Source organism: Manis pentadactyla, chromosome 2 (assembly GCF_030020395.1).
Source record: "Manis pentadactyla isolate mManPen7 chromosome 2, mManPen7.hap1, whole genome shotgun sequence".
Classification (NCBI taxonomy): Eukaryota; Metazoa; Chordata; class Mammalia; order Pholidota; family Manidae; genus Manis; species Manis pentadactyla.
Window position 1 is genome coordinate 107,231,441 of NC_080020.1, and position 25,899 is coordinate 107,257,339.

Below are 25,899 nucleotides of genomic sequence, written 5' to 3' on the forward strand. Positions count from 1 at the left end.
ACAAGTGGGACTATATTAAGCTGAAAAGCTTCAGTACAGCAAAAGACACCATCAATAGAACAAAAAGGTACCCTACAGTATGGGAGAATATATTTGTAAATGACAGATCCGATAAAGGCTTGACATTCAAAATATATAAAGAGCTCACGCACCTCAACAAACAAAAAACAAATAATCCAATTAAAAAATGGGCAGAGGAACTGAACAGACAGTTCTCCAAAAAAGAAATACAGATGGCCAACAGACACATGAAAAGATGCTCCACATCACTAGTTATCAGAGAAATGCAAATTAAAACCACAATGAGATATCACCTCACACTAGTTAGGATGGCCAACATCCAAAAGACAAACAACAACAAATGTTGGCGAGGGTGTGGAGAAAGGGGAACCCTCCTACACTGCTGGTGGGAATGTAAATTAGTTCAACCATTGTGGAAAGCAGTATGGAGGTTCCTCAAAAAACTCAAAATAGAAATACCATTTGACCCAGGAACTCCACTCCTAGGAATTTATCCTAAGAATGCAGCAGCCCAGTTTGAAAAAGACAGATGCACCCCTATGTTTATCGCAGCACTATTTACAATAGCCAAGAATTGGAAGCAACCTAAGTGTCCATCAGTAGATGAATGGATAAAGAATATGTCATACATATACACAATGGAATATTATTCAGCCATAAGAAGAAAACAAATCCTACCATTTGCAACAACATGGATGGAGCTAGAGGGTATTATGCTCAGTGAAATAAGCCAAGCAGAGAAAGACAAATACCAAATGATTTCACTCATCTGTGGAGTATAAGAACAAAGGAAAAACTGAAGGAACAGAACAGCAGCAGAATCACAGAACCCAAGAATGGACTAACAGGTACCAAAGGGAAAGGGACTGGGGAGGATGGGTGGGTAGGGAAGGATAAGGGTGGGGAAGAAGAAAGGGGGTATTATGATTAGCATGCATAATGTGGGGGGTGGGAGAAAGGGGAGGGCTGTGCAACACAGAGAAGACAAGTAGTGATTCTACAACATTTTGCTATGCTGATGGACAGTGACTGTAATGGGGTATGTGGGGGGGACTTGGTGTGGGGGAGAGCCTAGTAAACATAATACTCTTCATGTAATTGTAGATTAATGATAACAAAAAAAAAAGAGAGAAAGAAAAGGGGGATTACTCCCTGATAGGATAAAACTAACTGCAAATCAACAATTAATGCATGCTTTACATATCCTTAATTTTGATCTTTTAAAGGGTATCAGATGATCAGCTATGGAAGTACATTTTTCTGATAATATTCCTTTCTCTTAAAAAAAAAAAAAAAGCAGTTCCTGTGTGGTGATCTCCAATAGGTTCTTCACAATGGTATAAAGGTCCTATCAAAGTGTGGGCAAAGGGTTTCTTTGTGTTTATACAGAGGATCAAAGCCTAATTTGGCTACCCAGAAAATGAATTAAGATACGATATGAAGAACTTCCAACATCAACATCCTCTGGAAGAGTCATTCCAGAAGATGATCATCAAAAAACTTCAACAAAGATCCTGGCGCTGTTGCAGTTGTAGCTGCATTCATCCCACCGGTTCCTGGACTTGCCATTGGAATGAAGAAGGAGATATCCAAACTGGCCTGTGCATACAGTAAAACAACAAATTTGACTGGATCTATATTGTCGGAACTCAACCAAGAATTAGGAGAAGTGCAAGTTGCAGTGTTCCAAAATCGTGCTGACTATAGACTATCTACTGTTAAAAGAACATATGGGATGTGAACAGTTCCCAAGAATGTGTTGTTTTAATTTGTCTGATTTTTCTCAAACTATTCAAATTCAGTTAGACAATATCCATCATATCATTGGTAAGTTTTCACAAATGCCTAGGGTACCTAACTGGTTTTCTTGGTTTCACTGGATATGGCTGGTAATTGGTCTGCTTTTGTTATGTAGCTGTATTCCTATTATGTTAATGTGTGTACACAATTTAATTAGTAGTTTGTTAAAACCTATACATGCTTATGTTACTCTACAAGAAGATATGTCAAAGAAATAATCAATCTTCCCATGTTTTCTTCCATCTGCTACTTCTATAGCTTTTCTTCTTCCTTCCTAATTACAACCCTTTAGTAGAATTTGTGCCTCATATCGAAAATTACTGAGTATCATAATTCTTCCAAGTGGTAAAGATACCTCAAGACAAATGCTGGGCATAGAAGCCACAGGGCATAAATCTGCAAAGAAGTAAAAAGCTAACTTTTTCAAACAATAAGGCTTCTCTCTCACTTACCAACTTTATATTCCCCTGTATGGCCCAGAAGATGACTGGTTAGCCAGAGACGGGTAAGATTCCTCAAGGGAGGAACAACCTAAGACAGGCACAGTCGCAGGGGGGCCATCAGGTGAGAAATTGGGGATCAACAGAGGTGAGGCTCAGAACCTCACCCCCCCTGTTTTGAGAGAAATCTTCTGCATCCGTGGATGTTTTGTTGCCCTTGTCTAGCTTGGATTAATACTTAAGTCTATAGGCACAGACCCGATCATCTACATTTGCCCTCTTACAGCACTAAATTATGTTTTCTACCTTTATCTTGCATCTACCTACCACTTCAGCATTTTATTAAAAAATAATAATAATAATAATAAGGGAGAAATGTGGGATTCACATATAAATCAAGTATAGAAATCAAACGAATAATCATATGACTTGTTTATAGTTCATGATGCGTGATCAAAACTGAAAGTTTCTGTGATATGACTGCCCTTGCACTGTTCCCCATGTAAGAACTTATTCACTATGTAAGAACTTGTTCACCATGTAAGAACTTGTTCATTATGCTTCATAAGATTGGAGACTGTTGAGAATTAGGCTTGGGGTTGATTAATGATTGTGCATTGAGTCCCCTATACAGAATTTTATTGTTGTTAACAACCATTTGATCAATAAGTATGAGAGATGCCCTCTCAAAAAAAAAAAAAGATAGACTGTTCTTGTTTTTAAAAACTTCATATCACAGGCCATGGTACTTCATGAAGGGAAAGTACATGAAAATAAACAAATATGACACACTGCAGAAGATCTATTACAGAAAATGTCCTGCAGTAGCACAAAAGAAGAGAGTGATTAATTCTGTCTAGAATGGAATAACAGAAGGAAAATGAAAGAAGGAAGTTTATTCTAGGCAGAGTCACAGAAATAGAAAACAGTAAGGTAGGTGAGGAATAGGAGGAAGGTATCAATAATGACTCCCACACTGCTGGCTTAGAGTACCAAACAGAACAGAGAACACAAGTCCAAGTAAGTCTGAAGTGTGGCGAGCTGGGAAAGATTATAAAATCAGCTTTGTATCTGTTGATTTCAAGGTACTCAGGAGCAAAGTGGAAAAGTCTGGAGGACAGTTATATAGACAAATGTGGAGCAAAATAAAGGGTGGACTGATACATAGGATTAGAAGTTACTTTAAGTGGTAATAATTGCTGGTGTGAGTATACTATGTAATTAACAGAATCAAGGATAGAACCCAATGAAACATCAAGTTAAAAACAGTAGGTAGTTGAGACAGCAAAGGAAATGGAAACAGAATAGGCAGAAGTAGAAGGAAAGAACACACAAGGAATTTAAGAAACTTCAGGAAGATGAGGGTAGTCAATAGTGCCAAAATGGGGCAATAAATGAGTTGGACAGGGATATGGAAGGACTGGAAGGCTAACTGAGGTAGAGCCCAATAGAGTAGGGAGAGGAGTGAGAATTAAAGAGACAGATGACGCTTGTAGAGAGCAAGCCCAATGACAATGAGGTCCCAGTAGTGACTTTCCTACTGAAGTGGAACAGATACAGTCAAGTAACTCTGAACTGTTTTTTCCTGACAAAACTATAGCTTATGTTTTTGTAAAATTTTCATGAAATGAAAACATTAATTTCACAGAGAGGACCTAACCTAGTGTTGGCATAGAAACTCCTTATAACTCCCCAAATATTGGGAACTGTTCCTAAATAAAATGGTTAAGTTTCATGGTTTTAGTAGTGTATAATTTTTCACAATAACTGAAACCTACAAATATAAATTGGCATAGCCTCTTTAAAGGGCAATTTGACAATAACTTGCCAAGATTTAAAATGCATATACTCCTTGTCTTGGAAATTCTGCTCTTAAAAAATTAAATTACTTGAACATTTGCACAAAGATGTATGTACAAGTGTGCTTGCTGCAGCATGATTTATGATAGCAAAAAACTTGCAACAACCTAAATCTGTATCAACCGGCTGAGTAAATTATGGCATACCCATACACTGAGATGCAGCTACAATGAAAAAGATTTCATATATTAAAATAGTTCAAGATAAACTATACGGCTTATGTACTGCATGCTTCTGGGTTCTTTTTTCAAAAGCTGTGTATATGTCTATCTGTGGTTCCTTGGAAATGCAAAAAATATATCCAGGAAGGATAAGAAAATGACAGCAGTAGTTGCTTCTGAAGAGATCTACTGAAGGAGAGATTCACTTTTCATTGTATGTCATTTGAATTTTTATAGCATTTGAACTTTTGCTATTTGAAAAATTAGCTTAATAAGCCCAATAAAATCTAGAAATAGCATCAGATTATAGTTTAGGTGTATGGACAGTATATTCTTCAAAATGCTTTAACTGTTCTCTCTCATTTTTCACAACCCTGTAAAGTAGGTTATTTACACAGACAGGGAAAGAGGCCCGAAGATAACGTGACAAGTAAAGTTCATCATGCTGGCAAATGTCAGAACTAGAGCCAGAATCTAATTTTGATTTCTGGACCCAGACATTCTATGATTCCACACTACCTCTCTGGAACCAATTATTTGAAAACATGGTTAAAGGTCATCATTAGGCTTTTACACTTATGTCCCACAGTCTGTCAGTATGTCTGGTATCTCCTCCCACCCCAAAGTGCTTACTTACCCTTTTATATTTTTCTTTCTAAGTCAACAACCTCTAATCATTTAGCCACCCAAAATCAGAAAGCTGGGAGTCACTCTTTTACCCCCACATCTCACCGATCACCAAATCCTATTGATTCTGCCTATATAATTGCTCACATCTCCAACTCTTTTCCACTATCACTGCTTTTACTCAATCCCTCATTCTTGTTTAATTACTAGAACAGCTTCTTAATTAGACCCAATAGATTTTACCCCAATCTAATCTATCCAGCCAGTCATCGAAAACAAATCTGATCAGAGCTCTTCTTGGCCTAAGCTTCTTTAAAATGACCTAGTCTTCCAATATAAAATCTGAACTCATTTATAACATTTATAAAAGTAAGTATATGATCTTAGTCTCACTTCTGGTCACTTTTTCTCTCTTGAACCATTGGCAGACTGCCCAGGATGCCTAAATGCATGACACATAGTCAGTGCTTCTTAACTCTTCAGCTACACCTGGCATTCCTCTCTACCCGGGACCCAATCCTCCCAGCCATGATAACCTACTAGCAATGCCCAAACAAGTTGCTTCCTCTCTTTCCCCTATATCTGTGTATGCTTCATCTCTATGCCTGGAATGCCCATCTCCTAGCTAACTCCTTTCCCTTTGAGAGTCATCACAGGGAAACCCTCTAGGTAGCCATTCTCGTTTCCTACATCATAAACAAACAGCCCAGGCAGGCACTCCCATGAGACTCTGTGCTCACCTCTATCAGCACCTTAGCTTGTTACACTGTGACTGTGCCTGCCTACCTGTCTCTCCCAACATAACTGTGAGCACTTGGAGGCTGGGACTCTAAAATTTATTTATTCAGAGGACAAGTAACAGCCAACATTTTGCAAATCAACCCTAGACTATAGTACATGCTTTGAGGACATACAAGAAACCAAATCACTACATTACTAAAAGCACCCAAACTGTGAAATTGAAGTGGGCTTATGTATTTTGAGGGTAGGAATAGGAAAAGGACTGTTTGCTTATCTTTACACTCAGTTTGTGATAAGAAAAAAAACCATCCTTTATTAGCATGAACACAATTTAAAAATGTTCATTTATGCTCCTCTTCAGTTCACTAAGTCATTGATCACATTTGCAGCTATCTTGTCACGCACTCATTACTAGTACAATAATTGAGGTTAGAAAAGACAACAGAAGCCTAGTTTGTTTTATGTGCTAAACTATACCTCCAATGGGAATCTGGTTCTATACTTTATAAAAACTGCTTAATTAAGTCATCTCACAACTTTCTAAAGGGAAAGAAAGACTTGCAACATAAATGTACTTTAGCTCTATATTCTGCTGTTCAATCCAAAATACAAATTATAGGACTTGGAAATTTTTAAATTGTACTTTTACAACTTTTAACGTGGTGTGTATTGTCCTATTTTTAAATAGGTAAGTTACTAGATAACGGTTTGGGTAAAAGAGACAAATGCTTCTACTTTCACAATGCTAGGAAATAACGGTGACTTACTATCTGTTGGAGTACTGGAAATCCTATCAAAGTATGCTCCTGTTTACCCAAGTAATAATGACATACTAACTTAATGTGAGGCTGGTCTATCAATACTTTTGTAAAACTAATTCACAGTTACCACAAATTGATCACCAACAGACCATTAAAATAGATGAATATTTGTTTTTTAAGGACCAAAGACTGTAACTACAGGCAGTTTTCAAATGTGTAACAGGTATATACATCTAATGTTTGAAAATCAGAAAGCATTTTCCCAAAAGCATTTTTATCAATGCCTATTAGTTACCCAAACTAATACCTTATAGCCTTTTAAATACACACTGCACCTTAAGTATGAAATTCTTTTGCTATCATGCAACCACTGAATACTGGTACCAAGCATTTACTCAGTTCCTGTGTACTGGCACCAAGCATTTAGACAGTGGGGGACACCACACTATCTGACGTTATTTGGTTCCTAATTTCAAGTAGTGTGTATCAAGAGGCTTTGGACAGTAAGGGATTGGTAAAATTTCATCCAAGTTCTCCAAATTCCAGCAAAGAGACACTGAAAACTGTGGGGTACCTATGTTTTATTCACTGTATTAACAGTCTAAACAGTCTTACCCACCACACATAAGGACTTGGGAACAAGTGTTCAAAAGTCTGTGCTTAGCATACCAGAGCAACTGCTCTCCCTATGCCCTTGTTACAATGCGCTTAGGAACTTGCCAACTTCAAATCAGAGGTGACAGCTCCTGGGTGTGGCACAGGAGACCTAGCAAAGAAAGCCTGGGAGGTGGGAGCAAGGACAGGGAATCTGACAGGGAAAAAAATAGGCACTAGGGAATGGATGCAGAACTAAAAGGGTCAGAAACCCAATGGTAGACTCCTGGGGACACCTCTCTCATGCCTGGGCTGACTCCCAGGAGGACTTTACTCTCCTTATACTTTACCCTTCTCATCTCCCTAGCTGTCCACCAGTCCTGATATGCTTGCCCATGGGAGGTGGTGGAGATGGGACATATATTGCCTACCTAGCTACTAGGTCAAAACATGACCAAATGTACATGAAGGTATAAACATGTCAGAGCCTATCTATAAATGTACTCATCTATGTAATTGTATTAACAAGAGATAAGAATGTAGACAGTAACAATGAAGCTTCACTACAATTAGGACTTCATAATTTATGACCTTTAGTAAATAATCACAAACCATGTTTTACATATTTCCTTTAAAAATATAAAAATTGGTGAAGTGTGACATTACTTTCAAAGTTGATACTGATTTTGCTTTTAAAGCATCACTATTTCAACAAACTAGTATTATAGGGACAATGTGAACTCAGCCTGCATATTAGAAAATACAGGAGAGGCTTCTGTGTTACTAAAAAAAAGTAATTTAGACACAAGACTGAAGTGAATGTGGAAAAACATACTTTAAACATAAATTATTTGCTAATTACCTGTATGCTTTCGAAGATGCTCTTTAAAATGTCCAAAGTGGTCAAATTGTTTCTCACAGTACTGACATATGTGAATTTTTTTCCCAGTTCTTTGCTTCTTACTGACTCCACCTTCTTCAAGGTGGTAACAATTGAGGTGCTGTTTCCATGCGCTCTCCCGAAGATACCTTTTATTGCATATTTCACATTTGAAACTCTCAGTGGAGTGTGATTTCATGTGTTCCTTAAAATGGTAAAACAATTTAAATGAACGGTTACATTTCTCACAATGGAACAAGTCCTTCACATGTGACAGCTGAAGTTCCACAATTTCAATACCTTCTACCTGTTTGCTTGTGGGGTCAGATGCACAGCCATCTTCTTTAATCTGCCCTTTCCTATCCCCTTGCCGGTACTTGCTGGTAATATCCGCCAACAATGCCAGGGCGGAATCATCAGAGGAACCTGTACTCTGAATGTACTTTATGGACTGCTTGGCAGAAGCCACTTCCTCTAACGTTTCGATGCCTTCATCTTCCACTTCAATTGTGCCTTCAGCAATTTCTACCTCAATTTCAACAGGTTCTGATTCTGCAGATGGCAATGACTCAGTGATAACATTTGAAGTCTCTGCAATCTTTCTTTTTTTGGCCTCACTTTTTCCTGTAGCATTTTCCTCTAGTGGAGCTGAGTTTTCTTTGTTCCTGAAATACATAATGTATAAATTAAAAAGTCTATAAGATCAATCAAAATCTTAGAAGGCTTTTTGGAAGAAATTGATAAGCTAGTAACAAAATTTATATGGAAAGACAAGTACCAAATGATTTCACTCATTTGTGGAGTATAAGAACAAAGAAAAAACTGAAGGAACAAAACAGCAGCAGACTCACAGAACCCAAGAATGGACTAACAGTTACCAAAGGGAAAGGGACTGGGGAGGATGGGTGAGAAGGGAGAGAGATAAGGGGGGGAAAAAAGAAAGGGGGCACTACGATTAGCATGTATAATGTGGGGGGGGACACGGGGAGGGCTGTGCAACACAGAGAAGACAAGTAGTGATTCTACAGCATCTTATGACGCTGATGGACAGTGACTATAATGGGGTTTGTGGGGGGGCTTGGTGATGGGGGGAGTCTAGTAAACATAATGTTCCTCATGTAATTGTAGATTAATGATACCAAAAAAAAAATTTATATGGAAAGGAGGAAACAAGATTAGAGGGCTTTTACTACCTGATTTCAACACTTACTATACAGCTATAAAACTGAAATTAAGACAATGTGATACTGGAGAAAGGAGACATGAAGATTAATGAAGTCCAGAAATAGACCCACACTCATACAGTCAATTGATTTCTGAAATAGGTTCCAAGGTTACTTAATGGAGAAAAGAATCTTTTGCCAGCAGTACTAGAAGTGGTATATATATGGGAAAAAGAAACCTCAATCTTACTCTTATAAAATATACACAATGATTAATTCAAAAATAGATCACAGACTTAGATGTAAGAACTAAAACTATTAAACTTTCAGAAGAAAACCTTTGTAATATGAAAGATTTCTTATATAACATATAAGAAGTAGAAACCTTAAAAGCAAAAATTGATTAAATGGATTTCATCAAAATCAAAAACTTTTGCTCTCTGAAATATATAATACAGAAACCATTGCTCAGTGTATCTGGTATTGACCAACCAGAAACTAAGCAAAATTGTTATTAACCATATTTTACTCACATGCTTTACCAGAATAGGTAAGTGACAATAAAAACTGTCTAGAAGGCAGGCTATAGACTGAGAGAAAATATCTGCAAACATGTATCTGTCAAAGGTCTTATGTAGAGAATATAAATAAAAAGATTTTCACAGTTCAATAAGCTCAGTAAGAGAAAACAACTATTGGAGAGAATTCTCCACGTCTCATGTTTCTACACATTTTGCAAACTGACAGCTTTTGTTTCAGACTGTCTTTTCAAGGATGCCTGCAGTAGAGCCATCAACTTGGGAAGAGAGAGTATGGCTCCCTCTGGAGCAGAGGGCAGGTTGCTTATTGTCCATTATAATAATGTCCCTCTCTGGGACAAAAATTAGGCTGGTTGGCATGCAGCCCATAATGAGAGATTTGGGTTTCCTAAGCTGAAGATTCTTCATCTTTGATGTAAACCAGCTACATGTGCAGCATTCACCTGGGCCACTCTAAGTCACCCCTATGGGACTTGGGAGAAAAGGGAAAACTAGCATAAATATAAAGCTCATGCTGCTTTCTGTGAGAAAACCAAGTCTTTTCTTTCTGACCTAATAGCCCCATATTTTCTATTAGCATCCATGAAACTGTGGCAGTGTAGCTTGTTAGCTTGCAAATAGGGTTAAATCTCAGCTATTTCACAGTTTGCCGGGTTTGGGCAACAAGGACAGGATGCTGAAAAAGAGGTGGCTTTCTGGAAGAGGAAGGATAAGGAGTCACAGAGCAAGTAATGGGATCTGTGGAAGTCCACTACAGCTGGCAGCAAGCTTGCTGACCAAACTGTATGGTCAACTGGGCAATACATGGCCCTCCACTTAACTGCCTACTATTAAGAGTTGAACTGTGTCCCCCCAAAAGTATGTTGAAGTCCTGACCCCTGATACCCATGAATGTGACTTTATTTGGAGGTAAGTCTTTGCAGATGTATAAGGTCATTAAAGTGGGCCTCCTCTAATACAACTATGTCTTTATAAGGAGAGGGACATTTGGAAACACACACACAGAGGAGAAAGCTGTAAGAACAACAGAGGGAAGATGGCAATGGGAAGATGGAAGCAGAAACTGGAGCATAGGGCTATGAGAAAGAAGTTAGAAGAGGTAAGAAAGGATCCTCCCCTTGTGGCTTTTGAATGAGCATGGCCCTGCCACACCATGACTTAGGACTTCTAGCCTTAAGAATAATGAAACAGTTACATTTCTGATTTAAGCCACCAGGTTTGTGGAACTTTGTTATGGCAATCTAAGGAAACTAGAGTACCTACTAATAAGGAAAAACTGGGAAGGTGGTTGCAGTGTGAGTACTGGGCAGTAAGTTCAAGGACAGCTGCTAGAACGGTTCCCTGCTTGTTGCAAACTCTTAGGGTCCGGTGGCGAAGGGAAGGACTTTCCTGCTAATCTGCCCCACCTCAATAACCAAGATTAAGCGGTGGTGGAAGGTTCTGCCCTTTACAGACAAGTTATTGTACCATGTACCTACACCAACTGTGACAGGAGGGAATTTGCAAGTGCTACTAACAGACCAGCTGAGTCATCAGAACTCCGGCTATCCACCTGGGAGATGAGGGGGAACATAATGCTTGTCAAAAGAGAATGTCTACAGCTGGGCCATCTCAGGGTTCAGCCTCTCCCGCAGTCTGTCCTGTTCATCTTAGATCCATTTGGGGATGACTATAAAAGGTCCCAGAGTTTTTCAATAGTGGGTTCTGGCTGCCATAAGGGTGCTTTGGTGCTCTTGGTGGGAGTTCTCCAAGACAAACTCCCACAGTGAGGCACTGACTAGTAAGAGTCTTCCTGCCCAACTGGGTTTACAAAGCTGATGCAAATGAGTCACTGGAGAATGAGAAAAGAATCCAAAACAATATAAATTCTTGTGGTCAGGCCTGTTGAACGGCACCACCCCCCAACTTTATATTAAACCAGGCAAAAGCATAAGAGATGTTATTATGACAAGGGGCAGCCAATGTCCAGGATTAAGGTACACTGTTTTCTAGAAGGCCGCCGCTATAGTCTGAGTCAGCCAAAAGGCATAAACCTCATGGCCCCAACTGAAAAGCAGTGTGGGTGAGGCTGTTGAATCAAAGAGGTCCCCAAAACTAAAACAGACAGTGTAATGATGGTCTTGTCTGACAGAGGGCTGTAAGTGGGCCGAATTCAGTGGAGTGTTCAGTAGAGCTATGCGCAGCTTTTGTGCTGCTTGCAACCAAAAGTAAGTGTGCCCTGCTCACTGGCAGAGTGTCACTTTCTCCATCTACATCTTTTCCTCTTCTACCTTCCTTTCTCCTCTACCCTGACTTCCCCTGCTTGAATAAAGATAATTAGGGGTGGAGCTGAAGTCTCCCTGTTCCCAAGGGTATATAGTGAAGAGGGAAATATCCTGAGGGAAACTCAGGAATGGGAGGGACTCAAACTTTCATGGCTCTGTGAAGATTCAGGTGCCCAACTCCCCATCCCATCATGGGGAAAGGAGTCACTTGCACTCAGCTGGCAGGGTGTGGGCAAGGTTAACAGTGGGAAAGGGAGGCTGTCTTGCCCTGTGAACAGAGCTGGTTCCACACAGTGTTGCTGCTTTGTCATATGAAAAGTGCAGCAGGAATTGGTATGGAATCTTTTCCTTCTCCATCCCACAGAACTTACGGGATCCACAGACGGATAACCCCAAGTAGGAAGAGTCACAGGGAGAGAAGAGCTGCCAGAATAAACCCCTGGACATTTGTCATCAATAGCTGGGTCAGGATATAGCTCAAGTGTCTAAAATTTATGATGTCTAAAATTTACACTATATTCCTGATGTCCTGTTGACTGGCAAGTCAGGTATCTGTCTCAAAGGCCCTGACTGCAGTGTTATCACCAGCAGGGGTTGCTGATATAACGCAACAAAATTCAGGAGCCTGATAAATAAAAGCTTCTTGGGACTATGAAGGTGGATTCACAATACTCAATCCCTCCAGCAATGAGAGAAAATTACTGTTTTTTCAGCAACTCCCTCTCCCCACCAAAAATGAGGCCCATCATCTTATTGGATTTTTTGGGTACTGAAGACAGTATATGCCTCACTTTGGCATTCTACTTACTTCTTTTTATCTGTAAATTGGCAACTTTTAAGTGGGGCTCCAACAAAGAGGCTGCACTGGAAACTGTCCATCAAGTTTTGGCACATTCTCTCCCTTTGAGCTACAAGTCTCAGTATGATGCTTTTGCTGATAAGCGCTTCTGGCAAAGGACCTCCACCTCGAGGTATTCTTTGTCAAAAGGTATGGACTCATCAATTCCCTGACATGGCTACAAGGTACACTCCCTTAAAGGACTGGTTTGCTGTCAGGCTCTTGCTGAAACTGATGCCTGATCCATGGAGGCTTTGAGGCTCTCTAGCCTAATACCGACATTTGGGAGCATGTCAACTAGGACTTCAAGGCTAACTAGCAAGGTAAGATGTGCCCAGGAGCACCTGTCAAACAAACAATCTATTCAAGAAAAGAGTTCATCTCTTAGCTTTACATGAAAAAGTGATAGCTCCCCAACTCTGTTGCCCAAAGAAAGCCACCAGATCAATGGGGAATCTGGTTCACTGATGGTTTGGCTAAACTGAAGCCTCTGTTCACTGGGCTTCTGCAGATGCTCAGCCTTAGCACTAACTATGCAAAACTGGAAATGGATATGGCCACTCTGCTCAGAAGGCAGAACCCAAGGCTGTTTCAGAGGTTTGGACATTCTCCACAACGAATCTTGTTAAATTTTTACCAACTCTTAGGCTGTTGCCAATGGCCTAGCTGTTTGGAAGACATGGAAATCTTGACAGATTAGATGCCCATCTTTAGGGACACAACTGTGGAAACAAATTGCAGCTGTTCATTGAACTATCTGGATCCCTGACTTAGATGCCCATGGTAAGGGCCTGTTCCCTAATGATACCAACTGCTGATTGAGCCTGCACTGCCCAAACTTCACTGACACCTATTAGATCCAACATTATGCTCAACATGGTTTCCTCTCCCCCATCAGAGATTGAGCAGAAAGAAAGGGACCCATGTTTCTAACATGAAGCTGCCAGGACACACCAGACTGCTGACACCTGCTACACAGTGGCCTGTCTGTCTCATGGTGAAGGAGGCTGCACTGCTCAGGGCACTGTCTGTGACTGTTCCCAGCAGACTGACCACACTGGACCTCTGACCACAACCACTGCTGATGCCCCACCTACCACCTCCCATTTTCTGGGCTATATATACTGCTGCTGTTTAACAGTCTGATCAGCTGGTTCTCATCACACGATTGTGGCCCTTGAGACTAGTCTGTGTCATGTATTTAGCTTTCTGGACCATCTGCAATCTGATAATGATGTACCAAATACTCAATAATTGGCTGATAGTCAAGGTATTAATGAAACTTTCAAGCTCCCTACCACCCACAGATACGGATAATGCAGAGCACTGCAACAGCCTCCTTAAAGACTGACTCAAGAAGATTTCTGACTCTACTTTCCTCACCACTTCCTTGTCCAAAAATCTGAGTAAGACAGTCTGCTCACTGAACTCAGCTGTCTCCAGAAAGGGATCACCTCTTCTTGGCTCCTTCCTGGGTAACGATGAAGGAAAAAAGGGTGGGAAGTGATACAAACCTAATTGGAAATTTAGGCTTCTGTCCAGACCATTCTCAGACATGATCCTTTTTGACCCCCACCCAATGACAACCCTGGGAGAGCCTGGTTGGTACCACTTCCAGGCAGCAGCCTAGTCACAAGGGCCTAGCAGATTCCAACTTAATTCTAGTTCAGCCATCTGGTATATCTTGCTGAACTGACATCTTAGATCCTAAAAATAATGAACACTTGGTTGAATATAGTGCTTGCTAGGTACACTTAGGGAGGTCCTTGTGAGCTAAAATGGAAGACACAATGGTCTCTAAATTTTATAAAAATGCCCTGTCCCTGACCATTGCCAGGGAAAGGTCTGGGTAAGAGGAGGGGATGACTGGAAAACAGGTGGCATTATAGCCACTAGAATGGGACACGCTGATTCTGTGGGGGTGCAGGGAGAACAACAACACTGCACCTGAGGAGAGAACTCCATAGACTCCAGGAGGTATGGAGGAGGAAGCGACATTAATGACTTTTGTCCTTTGGAACTGCCCATAGAGAGCCTTCCTCAGATAGGAAAATGCTCTGATGAAGCTCTCCCTGGCTGTTGCAAGCAACTTTAAATTGATTGCTGTATCTGTCATCCCCTGCCAGATGGCTCTGACCAGTTTCATCACCACTTCCCTTAACTTTACTAGGAAGTCTTTTAGGAAAGTAGGGGATGGGCAAGTTTCTGCACGTCCCATACGAAACACTAGATGTTTGGCCCCTACCATTTTCATGGTGTGGATGATTGCCACTCAACGTGACAGAGGAGCCTGAACCAACTGCCCTCACAGTTCCTGCAAAACCAAGGACTAAGCTCAATCATTCTAACTGAAAAGGGGAGGCCACACTGGAGGCAATGTCCCCTGTGTTCCCAACTGATCAAGGCACCACTTTGTGGGTCCAAACAATTATGAACACTTTCTTTCCAAAGAAACTATATGCCCTTGGGACTATATTTCTTGTGTGGAAGTCAGGTACTCACTTTCTAAAAATATGACTTGCACCTCAGGGGCAGTTAGAAGAGACCATCCAGTGTTTAAGGAAACACCACTAGATCAGTTTACTTCTCATGATTGTGGAAGTATCTCCAAACCAAGGCTACCCTTGGTTACTTGGGGAAACTTCCTGGAGGACTGACTGATTATTTTTGTGTGCCCTACAGGCAGTTTTCCCTATGATGGAAATCATCCAAATAAAAAGGTGGTACAAAATTTGTGCCTGACTTAAGCTGATGTGACCAATGACAGCAGTTGGGCTCTAGAAGGCATTTATGTCAGCCTCAAATCATTTGCCAGGGTTATTATAGATGACACACTTGCCCTAGACTTCCTCCCTGTGGGCTAATGTGGAGACTGTGCAATTGTTAGAACATCTTGCTGTACTAAGATTAATGCTTAGGGCTAAGTGGAAAAGTCAATACAGAAACTAAAGGAGGAAACCACCTGGCTTTCTGGGGATTTGTTCAGTTGGCTGAGTCCAGGACCTCAGGGGAATGGGTACATGGTTAAGCTCAGCACTGCAGGGTGGCCACGTCCTGCTGTTCAGAGTTCTGATAATTGCCTTAATTAAATCCACTGTGAGAAAACTGAATGGATTAGTTCAGATTCTATTGGTCAGATTAACCAGAGCAGTCATAGAGTGATGTACTCATAATAAAATTCACCAGTAGTTAAAATAATACAGAAGCAAGGATATTGTTAGGAGACAACTCTCCAAGAATCCTTCATGTTTCTGCATGTCTTGGAGACAAAGACACTGATAGCCTTTTGTTCTGGACTATCATTCCAAGGTTTGTAGGACAAATAGCCTTAGAAGATAGAGCCTGTCTTACTCCAGGGTGGAGGACAAGTTCATCTACTGACGTCGTTTATTGTCCAGTATAATAAAGATAATGGCCCCTCTGGGACAAAGGTCAGGCATGTTTGCTTAGAATGTATTATAAAAGATACAGGTTTCCTAAAGCTGAGAGTTCCTCCGCTGTGATGCAAACCACTGTGAGCACAGCACACACCTAGGCCACCATGTCATCCCAGTGGCACTTGGGTGAGGGGTAACATACGTGTGTGGAGGTTGGGGAGTGTGGCAGTGCCAAGAAAAACTGATACGTACATGAAGCTTATGCTGTGAGAGAAATAAAGTTCTTTCTCTCTGACAGGAGTCTCATGTCTTCCACCAGACTGTGGCAGGCTAACTTATTAACTTGTTAAGGATAAAATCTCCGATGCTTCACAATTCTTGACATTAACCCAATTTTTAAAATGGGCAAAAGTATTTTAACAGACACCTCACCAAAGAAGATATAAACAGGTGACAAAAAAGCACATGAAAAAATGTTCAACATCATTAGTCATCAGGGAAATGCAAATTACAACCATTATGTACTTACCAGCACAGCTAAAATGAAAAAGCCTGGTCATACCAACTATTATGAAGAGTATGGAGCAACTGGAATTCTCATACACCACAGATTGGAATGTAAAATGGCACACCATTTTGGAAAACAGTTTGGCAATTTCTTAAAAAATTAAACATGTTCACCATACAACCCAGCTTTTTCACAATTAGGTATTTACTAAGAGAAATGACAGCTAACATTCAAAGACAGATACACAAATATTCATAGCCACTTTAACTGTAATAGCCAAAAACTGGAAACATCTGAATGCCCATCAATAGGAGTCTATCCATATAATGGAATATTACTCAGTGATAAAAATGAAATAGTAATACTCACAACATGGATGCATGTCTAAAACATAAGTAAGCTAAGTGAAAAAAGTCAAACTACACAGTTCCTATTGTTTAGAAACAATCCACTTATATGAAATTCTAAATACAATAAAACTACAGTGATAAAAATCAGACCAGTGGTTGCCTGTGGATGGGGATCAGGGTCAACTAGAGTCATGAGGAAACACAAGGTGATGGAAATGTTCCTACATCTTGACTGTGGTAGTGATTACACCACTATATACAATTTAAAAGACTCAATTTACCTACACTAAAATGGGTGAATTGTATTCTATGTAAATTACACATCAACAGGCTGGGGAGGAAAATCTAAAAGGCAACTGCTGCTTCCTAACAATTAACAAGAACCTTTTCATACCCAACTTTAAAACGATGATGGAATTCCAGCAAAGCAAAATAGGTCCTAGTATTTTTTTCAGTGTCATTTCAAAAAGTTTACACTATATTCCAAAAATACTTGCATATGGCAAATGTGATAAGAGCACTTCATTCACCTTCTGTATCTGCAAAATAGTTATGCAATAATTTTCTCATTATGAAGTTGCCTTAACCAGTCATTTAACCATAACTAAATTAATTGTATTCCTAAACTGTATTATTATAAATAGCCAATATGCAATACTGCTTTCTTCTTGTCTTTAGAGTATACTGCATACCTAACTGGTTCAATAACAATTCAACATTTTACTGTATTTATACTGAAGAGCACTGATGGTTATAATTACCGTAAGGCTCCAGTCTTACCATAATAAGTCCTCTAAAAGGTTCTAAACTAGCATGGAAAAACAGCTGTACCTGGGTTGTCCTTCCCTCCCAATGACCATAGAGATGAATTCAATTAAATGCGTCATAAATCCAACCTAGGCCACTGTCATAGAATATATTCCACTGCTCTTTTGCCAAGGACTTTCCCCACAGAAAGACACCACTCACTTATGTACAGCAAAGGAACCACACAGACAGAATTTTTTTTAGAAGTTTCTCTCCAGGATTTAACCACAAATCAGGTATTGTCCCATCCATATATATTCCCCTTAATCAACCTCTTTTTTGAGAAGTATAACTTAATCAGGTATACATTCTCACCACACCTCTTTTCTGCAGGAGAGTACTGACCTGGTTTTAACTGGTATGTACCCATCCATCCATCCACAAATATTTACTGCACACCTAAGTGCTAGGCACTAGGCATCAGAAACATATATACAGCGAGCTCTCATCAGAAAAGTTTAATCATGACCCGTCACTAAACTAATTAAAAGCTCATTAGGAAAAACGGTACTTATGGATGATTATAGTTATATTATGTCTTATTTTAAGTTGTGTTTTTTGGTTAAACCTCACCAGAGAGTAAGATCAAAACCACTATGCCCCATTTGACACTCAGTTTACTGAACTGAACTTCAGTGCCATGCCAATGATCTAATGACTATCATAAGAAACAGAGCCAGGAGATAACAGTGGTTCATTTAGTGTATTGTGTCAGACACCATGCATTACACTTTACATGCATTAATTCATTTAACCCTCACAATCTTGTGGTAGGTACCACTATTATCACACTTCCCCATTTGACAGATGAGGAAACTGAGCTGCAGACAGGAAGGTGAGTAACTTCACTAAGGCCACAAAGTAGAGCTATTAGGTAGGGTATTACCCAGGCAGCCTGACTCCAGAGCTCTTGTTCTTAGCTGCTATATTATAATGCCACTATTCATTATGTAAGATGTTGAGTCTCTGTTCATCATATCATTTAGTGTTTTCGTAACACTTCCTACAGGAAATTTTGTATTTTAATACTAGGAATGTCTCCTAATATTGATTTATTCTCATCTTATAACCATGAATAATGTAACTGAGCTTTTTTTTTTTCTTTCTTTACACTAGGTACTTCTGGAAGCTAGATTTAGCCCATCTAGCAAGTTTACAGAGTAAATGACATGCATTCTGGTTACCATATTCTAGCTTCACTGATTATCACTCCCATCTGGTCTATTTATCTGCACCAATTTCCTCACTTATTTTTAAATAGCACTATATGTCAATCTTTGTAAGCTAAACCATTTTTAGAATAAAGCTTGGTACAAATTATTAGCAAATTGAACCCAGAGAACTCCTTAAAGATGCCCCAGTTCTTATTGTGTCAGATACAAAAGATGCTACTTTAGTTATCTCAGCAGTTTTTACATAAGGACAAGAAAATCCAGTGTGAGGGAAATAACAATCAGGGAAATAACAATTCTTAATTTTAAAAAGTCAGGTTTTCATGACATGACATACAAATTCTTGTCTAGCAATCAGGGTGAACATGACTGAATATAAAGAAATAAATAATTACCTGACTTCAAGGGCTTTGATAGCTTCTAACATTTGTAGAAACTCTGCTGCTTTCCATACATCATTGGCTTCTTCTTCGCCTTGTATCATTAATTTTGCTGTATATGTGAACTCAATTAAATGACGAAAGGCCATTTTACTAACACCTGTAAAAAAACGTGCACTGATTCAAAACTTGTAACATTTAGTAATGAAAAGAAAAAAAGCCCAGTGTTTGCAACTTTAGTATGAATTATTCCTGAAGATTATTTCTTGACAGAATTCTCATTTGTAGTACGGTAATACTGTAGTGAAATCCAGCACTAACTAGCAAACAATTTTAAGATCTTTCTCCATCAACTCAGCTCTGTAGTTTGCTTTCCACTCTGCCTTTATTTCAAGGCCCTTCACATTATTTTTCTATTTACTATTTTCCCTTCCAAATTTTAAACTATATCAAACACACACTACATAGATAACCTTGAACAAACTCCTCACTTTTCAAGAGCTTCTTTGCCTTACATTAATACCTCCATCCTGAATGCTTAAGCACTTTATCTCTAATTGTATAAATCCTATACCACCCTTGAAAGCCCAATTCTAATGCCACATCTTTAATGAAACCTTCAATACTTCCTCCAGACTGAACTCTGAACCTGTTCTGATCATTACAATTCACGAACATCTCTTGACTGTAAGCTACTTGAGAGAAATATTTTGTCTCTGTACATTCACCTCACAGTACCTAACACAATGCTTCTTAAAATACAGGCACACAACTTAGGAATAAAGTCACTTTCGAAATTAAGCTTCAAAGATTCCTACTTTTCTTTGCTACAAAAAGCTACTGACAGGAATGGAGAAACAACTTTTAACATTTTTATGCTAAGAATTATTATGCTAAGAAAGGCCCAAGTCCAAACTGTACATGATATGCACAATTCCGAACAGAAAACCATTTTTATGTTCTTCTCATCAACTTTATACACCTAAATGTGGCCTTCAGGACACAGTAAAATACTGGTCGAATAGCCACCACTGTCTATGTAAAGAAAGGATTATCATTCAGAACGTTCAAATTTAGTCCTAGCTCTCCATGATCTGTGTGATTTTGGGCAACTCAGAAACTCTAAGCCATAGCAGACTTATGTTTAAATTGTCTGAAAGCAATTTAAATATTGAGAAACACCTTAAAATGTAATGTAATGTGACCAAGTTAAAATGCTACCAAATAAGCAAAAAAATAAACCAAATTAGATTCACTGAAGGCTAATTTTATTTGGATCCCCCTAAATCTTTCTTACTTGTCTTTTGACAATGTTATTCTTTATCATATGAAGGTAGCTAAAGACAACTAGATTTTGCTGGAGTTTTAATCAAATGTGTAAAAGCAAAACTCAAGTCATTCATTCGATTTTGCTGGAGTTTTAATCAAATGTCTAAAAGCACAACTCAAGTCATTCATTCATTCATCTATCTATCTTATCTATTTATCTATCTATCTACTTATTTATCTATTTATTTATTTATGTATCTATCTATCCATCTATCTATTTATTTATATATTTTTTATTTTATCATTAATCTACAATTACATGAAGAACATTATGTTTACTAGGCTCTCCCCTACCCCAAGTTCCCCACACAAACCCCATTACAGTCACTGTCCATCAGCGTAGTAAGATGTTGTAGAATCACTACTTGCCTTCTCTGTGTTGCACAGCCCTCCCCTTTCCCCCACCCCCCAACATTATACATGCTAATCATAATACCCCCTTTCTTCTTCCCCACCCTTATCTCCCCCTACCCTCCCATTCTTCCCAGGCCCTTTCCCTTTGGGAACTGTTAGTCCCTTCTTGGGTTCTGTGATTCTGCGGCTGTTTTGTTCCCTCAGTTTTTCTTTGTTCTTATACTCCACATATGAGTGAAATCATTTGGTATTTGTCTTTCTCTGCTTGGCTTATTTCACTGAGCATAATACCCTCTAGCTCCATCCATGTTGCAAATGGTATGATTTGTTTTCTTCTTATGGCTGAATAATATTCCATTGTGTATATGTACCACATCTTCTTTATTCATTCATCTACTGATGGACACTTAGGTTGCTTCCAATTCTTGGCTATTGTAAATAGTGCTGCGATAAACATAGGGGTGCATCTGTCTTTTTCAAACTGGGCTGCTGCATTCTTAGGGTAAATTCCTAGAAGTGGAATTCCTGGGTCAAATGGTACTTCCATTTTGAGCATTTTGAGGAACCTCCATACTGCTTTCCACAATGGTTGAACTAATTTACATTCCCACCAGCAGTTTAGGAGGGTTCCCCTTTCTCCACACCCTTGCCAACATTTGTTGTTGTCTGTCTTTTGGATGGTAGCCATTCTTACTGGTGTGAGGTGATATCTCATTGTGGTTTTAATTTGCATTTCTCTGATAACTAGCAATGTGGAGCATCTTTTCATGTGTCTGTTGGCCATCTGAATTTCTTCTTTGGAGAACTGTCTGTTCAGCTCCTCTGCCCATTTTTTAATTGGATTATTTGCTTTTTTTTTGTTGAGGTGTGTGAGCTCTTTATATATTTTGGATGTCAACCCTTTATCGGATCTGTCATTTATGAATATATCCTCCCATACTGTAGGCTACCTTTTTGTTCTGTTGATGGTGTCCTTTGCTGTACAGAAGCTTTTCAGCTTGATGTAGTCCCACTTGTTCGTTTTTGCTTTTGTTTTCCTTGACTGGAGAGATATGTTCATGAAGACGTCGCTAATGTTTATGTCCAAGAGATTTTTGCCTATGTTTGTTTTAAGAGTTTTATGGTTTCATGACTTACATTCAGGTCTTTGATCCATTTTGAATTTACTTTTGTGTATGGGGTTAGACAGTGATCCAGTTTCATTCTCTTACATGTAGCTGTCCAGTTTTGCTAGCACCATCTGTTGAAGAAGCTGTCATTTCCCCATTGTATGTCCATGGCTCCTTTATCGAATATTAATTGACCATATATGGTTGGGCTAATGTCTGGAGTCTCTAATCTGTTCCACTGGTCTGTGGCTCTTCTTGTGCCAGTACCAAATTGTCTTGATTACTATGGCTTTGTAGTAGAGCTTGAAGTTGGGGAGTGAGATCCCCCCCACTTTATTCTTCCTTCTCAGGATTGCTTTGGCTATTCGGGGTCTTTGGTGTTTCCATATGAATTTTTGAACTATTTGTTCCAGTTTGTTGAAGAATGTTGTTGGTAATTTGATAGGGATTGCATCAAATCTATATATTGCTTTGGGCAGGATGGCCATTTTGACGATATTAATTCTTCCTAGCCAAGAGCATGGGATGAGTTTCCATTTGTTAGTGTCCTCTTTAATTTCTCTTAGAGTGTCTTATAGTTTTCAGAGTATAGGTCTTTCACTTCTTTGGTTAGGTTTATTCCTAGGTATTTTATTCTTTTTGATGCAATTGTGAATGGAATTGTTTTCCTGATTTCTCTTTCTATTCAAGTCCTTTTTAAAAATAGTGTGTAAATTTTTCCTTTAGTGGAATGAAATTTTGATTTTCAATTGAACACATATTTGTAATGCTTACTATATATATCAAGTATTATGATTCAATACTTTACAAGTATTAACTCATTTAATTCTCATAACCACCCTATATAGTACTAACTGTTATAACCCCCATTTTACAGATGAGGACACTGGGGCACAGAGAAGTTATTAACATTGTGACTTTGGCAAATTACTTAAGTGAAAAAAGCATCAAACCCAGAGAGCCTGACTCCAAAATCCATGATAAAGATTTTTAAAATAGGATGACGGCAGGAACCATTTTTGCTTGGAGGAGTATCCTATGTGTGGTCTCATTCAGTACAGGTCCACAATATCTTATTTATAACTCCAAAGTCCCTCAAATCTCTTACAACCAGAAGTTTTCCATAAATTTGGCAGCAAAATTTGATCTGAACTGACAGAAAGCTATTTATAGTCTTTACCCCACTTAAATATTGAGACACTGATGAAATATTGTTACAGACCCCGCTGAGAATTATGCAATACACATAGTATATTATCTTTAGAAAATTCTAAAAATACATAATTTCAAGAAACATCTGGCCTCCCAGGATCTGAATAAGGAAATGTGGTTTTAGTTCCCAATCTTCGTTATCAGAATCCCCTCTAAGACTTAATAAAAAGCATGGATCCCTGATCTTTGGAATCAAAATTAGGATAGCAAACTGTTCTTCATAAGACCCTAGGTGTTTCTTATTTGGCCAGTCTGACACTGGTCTTAGGAATCAACCACTGACCTAATTAGCTAACATGAACAAAACTGATAACACCTGCCCAGATAAGTGTTGACAGATGTATAGTTGGGAAAATATTTTATTTTCTATCAGGACTAGTTTGGTAACTTTCAAATCTCAGCCCAATTTCGCATCAATCCCTTATTCCTTTCATAATAGCAGTATTCAGGAGAATACAATTTTTAAAGTGACTAAGTGAAATGTTAATATGAACACCTTGAGTCTTCTTTTTTCATTTAAGAAGAAGCAAACAGAGGGAGCATTCTGGAATATATAAACATATATAGTGAAGTCATTCATACTTTACAGATGGGGGTTCCATTTCTACCTAAAATGGAGAAAGCACACTACCCCCCTTCTTGTCCATTGATTACAACAAAATGTCCTGGGCAGAATACATAAAACAAATAGATAAGGACTCTAAAAAATAAACAGAAGCAAGCAGACCAGGAGAGAAATCAAAACTCAAAGAACAGCAGTGAATTTCTTGGTTTTTATTTTCCTCCTACATGTCCCAGCTTAGACTTGAGTACAGCACAAATCTCATAACTACAGCAGGTACAGACAGAAAAAGCTCTAAGAGAAACTTCCTGGCTAGCGAACCAGGAAAGAGGATGGAGAGTATCTCGTTTTTATTTCTTCCTCTCATCCCTGCCTCAAGGCAAGCTCTAGTTCTGATGCTGCACACCTTGTGGCTGGTGGCCAAGCAGGCACCTAAATGCTAAGAGAAAGTTCTTTTTGACAGACAACTAGGAAAGAGACTATGATCTGAAGAGCATGGAAAAAATTATTATTTCTCTCTCACCACTTTGTCCAGGAAATGGATCCCACTGCGGGAAGTATATGACAGCAAAAAAAGACTAACCTCTTATTTCCTGGCTAGAAGACCAGGAAAAGGAGCTCCTGGGAGCTAAAGTGCAGAGGCAACATAACAGAGACTGGGAGAAAGATCCTCTAAATCTGTGTATGCAGTCTCAAGCTCATCGCCAAGCTGCAGACAAGTGGAACTGACCTAAGGGGGCATGGCAAAGGCTTTGAGAACTGCACTGTGACGTGGACTACCACCCAGGTTGGCACACCTGTGACCTGAATAGCACAACAAAGATTTTGAAATCTAAATTGGAATTAGATCCATAGCCACATAAGGCAGTCTGAACCTAATCAGGTTGACTGCCTACTAATAACAAATCAAAACAAGAAAAGCACTCTACTGAGGATTTTAACAGCACCCAGCATGTCATGGCATTAATATTTAAAAATGTCTATGACATAATGAAAATTTACTTGACATTATTTTACAGGCTAAAAAAAAAAAAAAAAAGGAAGCCAATATTACACAACTGGAAAACAACAGTAAAGCCAGGATTACAACTCACACTTTTTAATTACGTGCCAGTGGCCTTCTCTAAAGCCAGGTGATCTGGCCAGATAGTATAGCAATCCTAAGGTTAAGGACTTAAGACAATGAGCCAAAATTATTCTTTAAACCTGAATCTGGCAAATAACACACACAGAAAGACCATTCCTACATTTTACTTTCTTGTCTATAGTTTAAATTACTGAAGGCTTGTGTATGCTGTACTATAATGGACATAGCAGGTCAGAAATACTAAGAGGTACAAGAAACTATCCCAAAATGACTGATTAGTCTCCAGAAGAAAAGACCCTACTTTTTCAGGTTAGTTCAGAAATACTTACTCACTCAGCAATGCATATTCTAACCTGGGCCATTTATTTTTTGACTTTTTAAGATTCTGCTCAAAAGTAAACTCCTCTTTGAAATCTTTCCTAAGGTAGACTAAACCATTCATTCACCCTCCTCACATGGGACCATTCCACTACAAAAGTCTGCAACAGTTGTTGCCTTCCTTCATTTACCTGGTGCCTAGTGATTAAATGAGCAAATTTTTAAAAAGGCTGTCTTATTCATCAAGTCTTCATTTCCTGGGTCTATACAGTACTTAATAAATAATAGGTATTCTGTTTGGTAAATAGCCCCAGTTTATTAAGCTTTGACAATGCACCAAATGTTTTGCCAGGCCCTCTGCATATGTTTTGTTTTGGTTTTTTCAATTATCCATTCACGGCTGTTTTCATCTTTACTCCCATCCAGTCCCCCTTCCCAGATAATTTTGTGGCAAATATTAGTGAACACAGTTCATTTGTAAATATTTCATACGTATGTTTAAAAGATACTACGTATGTTATTTCAATTAATCATTACAATCCTACAAACCAAGTTTTGAGATGCAACTGAGATAACTTGCGTGGGGTCATACTGTACCTCAGATGAATAAACTGATGAAATCTTACTTTGTAGTAAGAACCAATA

At 38.9% G+C, this 25,899-nt stretch overlaps 1 protein-coding gene across 9 annotated transcripts in view; it reads right to left on the minus strand.

The window, feature by feature from the left end:
- Window positions 1–25,899, minus strand: part of ZNF131 (zinc finger protein 131) — a 32,608-nt gene that overhangs the window by 3,241 nt on the left and 3,468 nt on the right. For 7 of the 9 annotated variants that reach the window (XM_057495444.1, XM_057495458.1, XM_057495434.1 and 4 more), the window contains 2 exons: window positions 19,299–19,443; window positions 7,868–8,550 (listed from right to left, as the gene is read on the minus strand). In XM_057495444.1, the coding sequence (XP_057351427.1) occupies window positions 7,868–8,550; window positions 19,299–19,443 (828 nt within the window). Of the gene's footprint in view, window positions 1–7,867; window positions 8,551–19,298; window positions 19,444–25,899 lie in introns of those variants that run through there. The other 2 variants (XM_057495465.1, XM_057495472.1) reach the window with 2 other exon arrangements.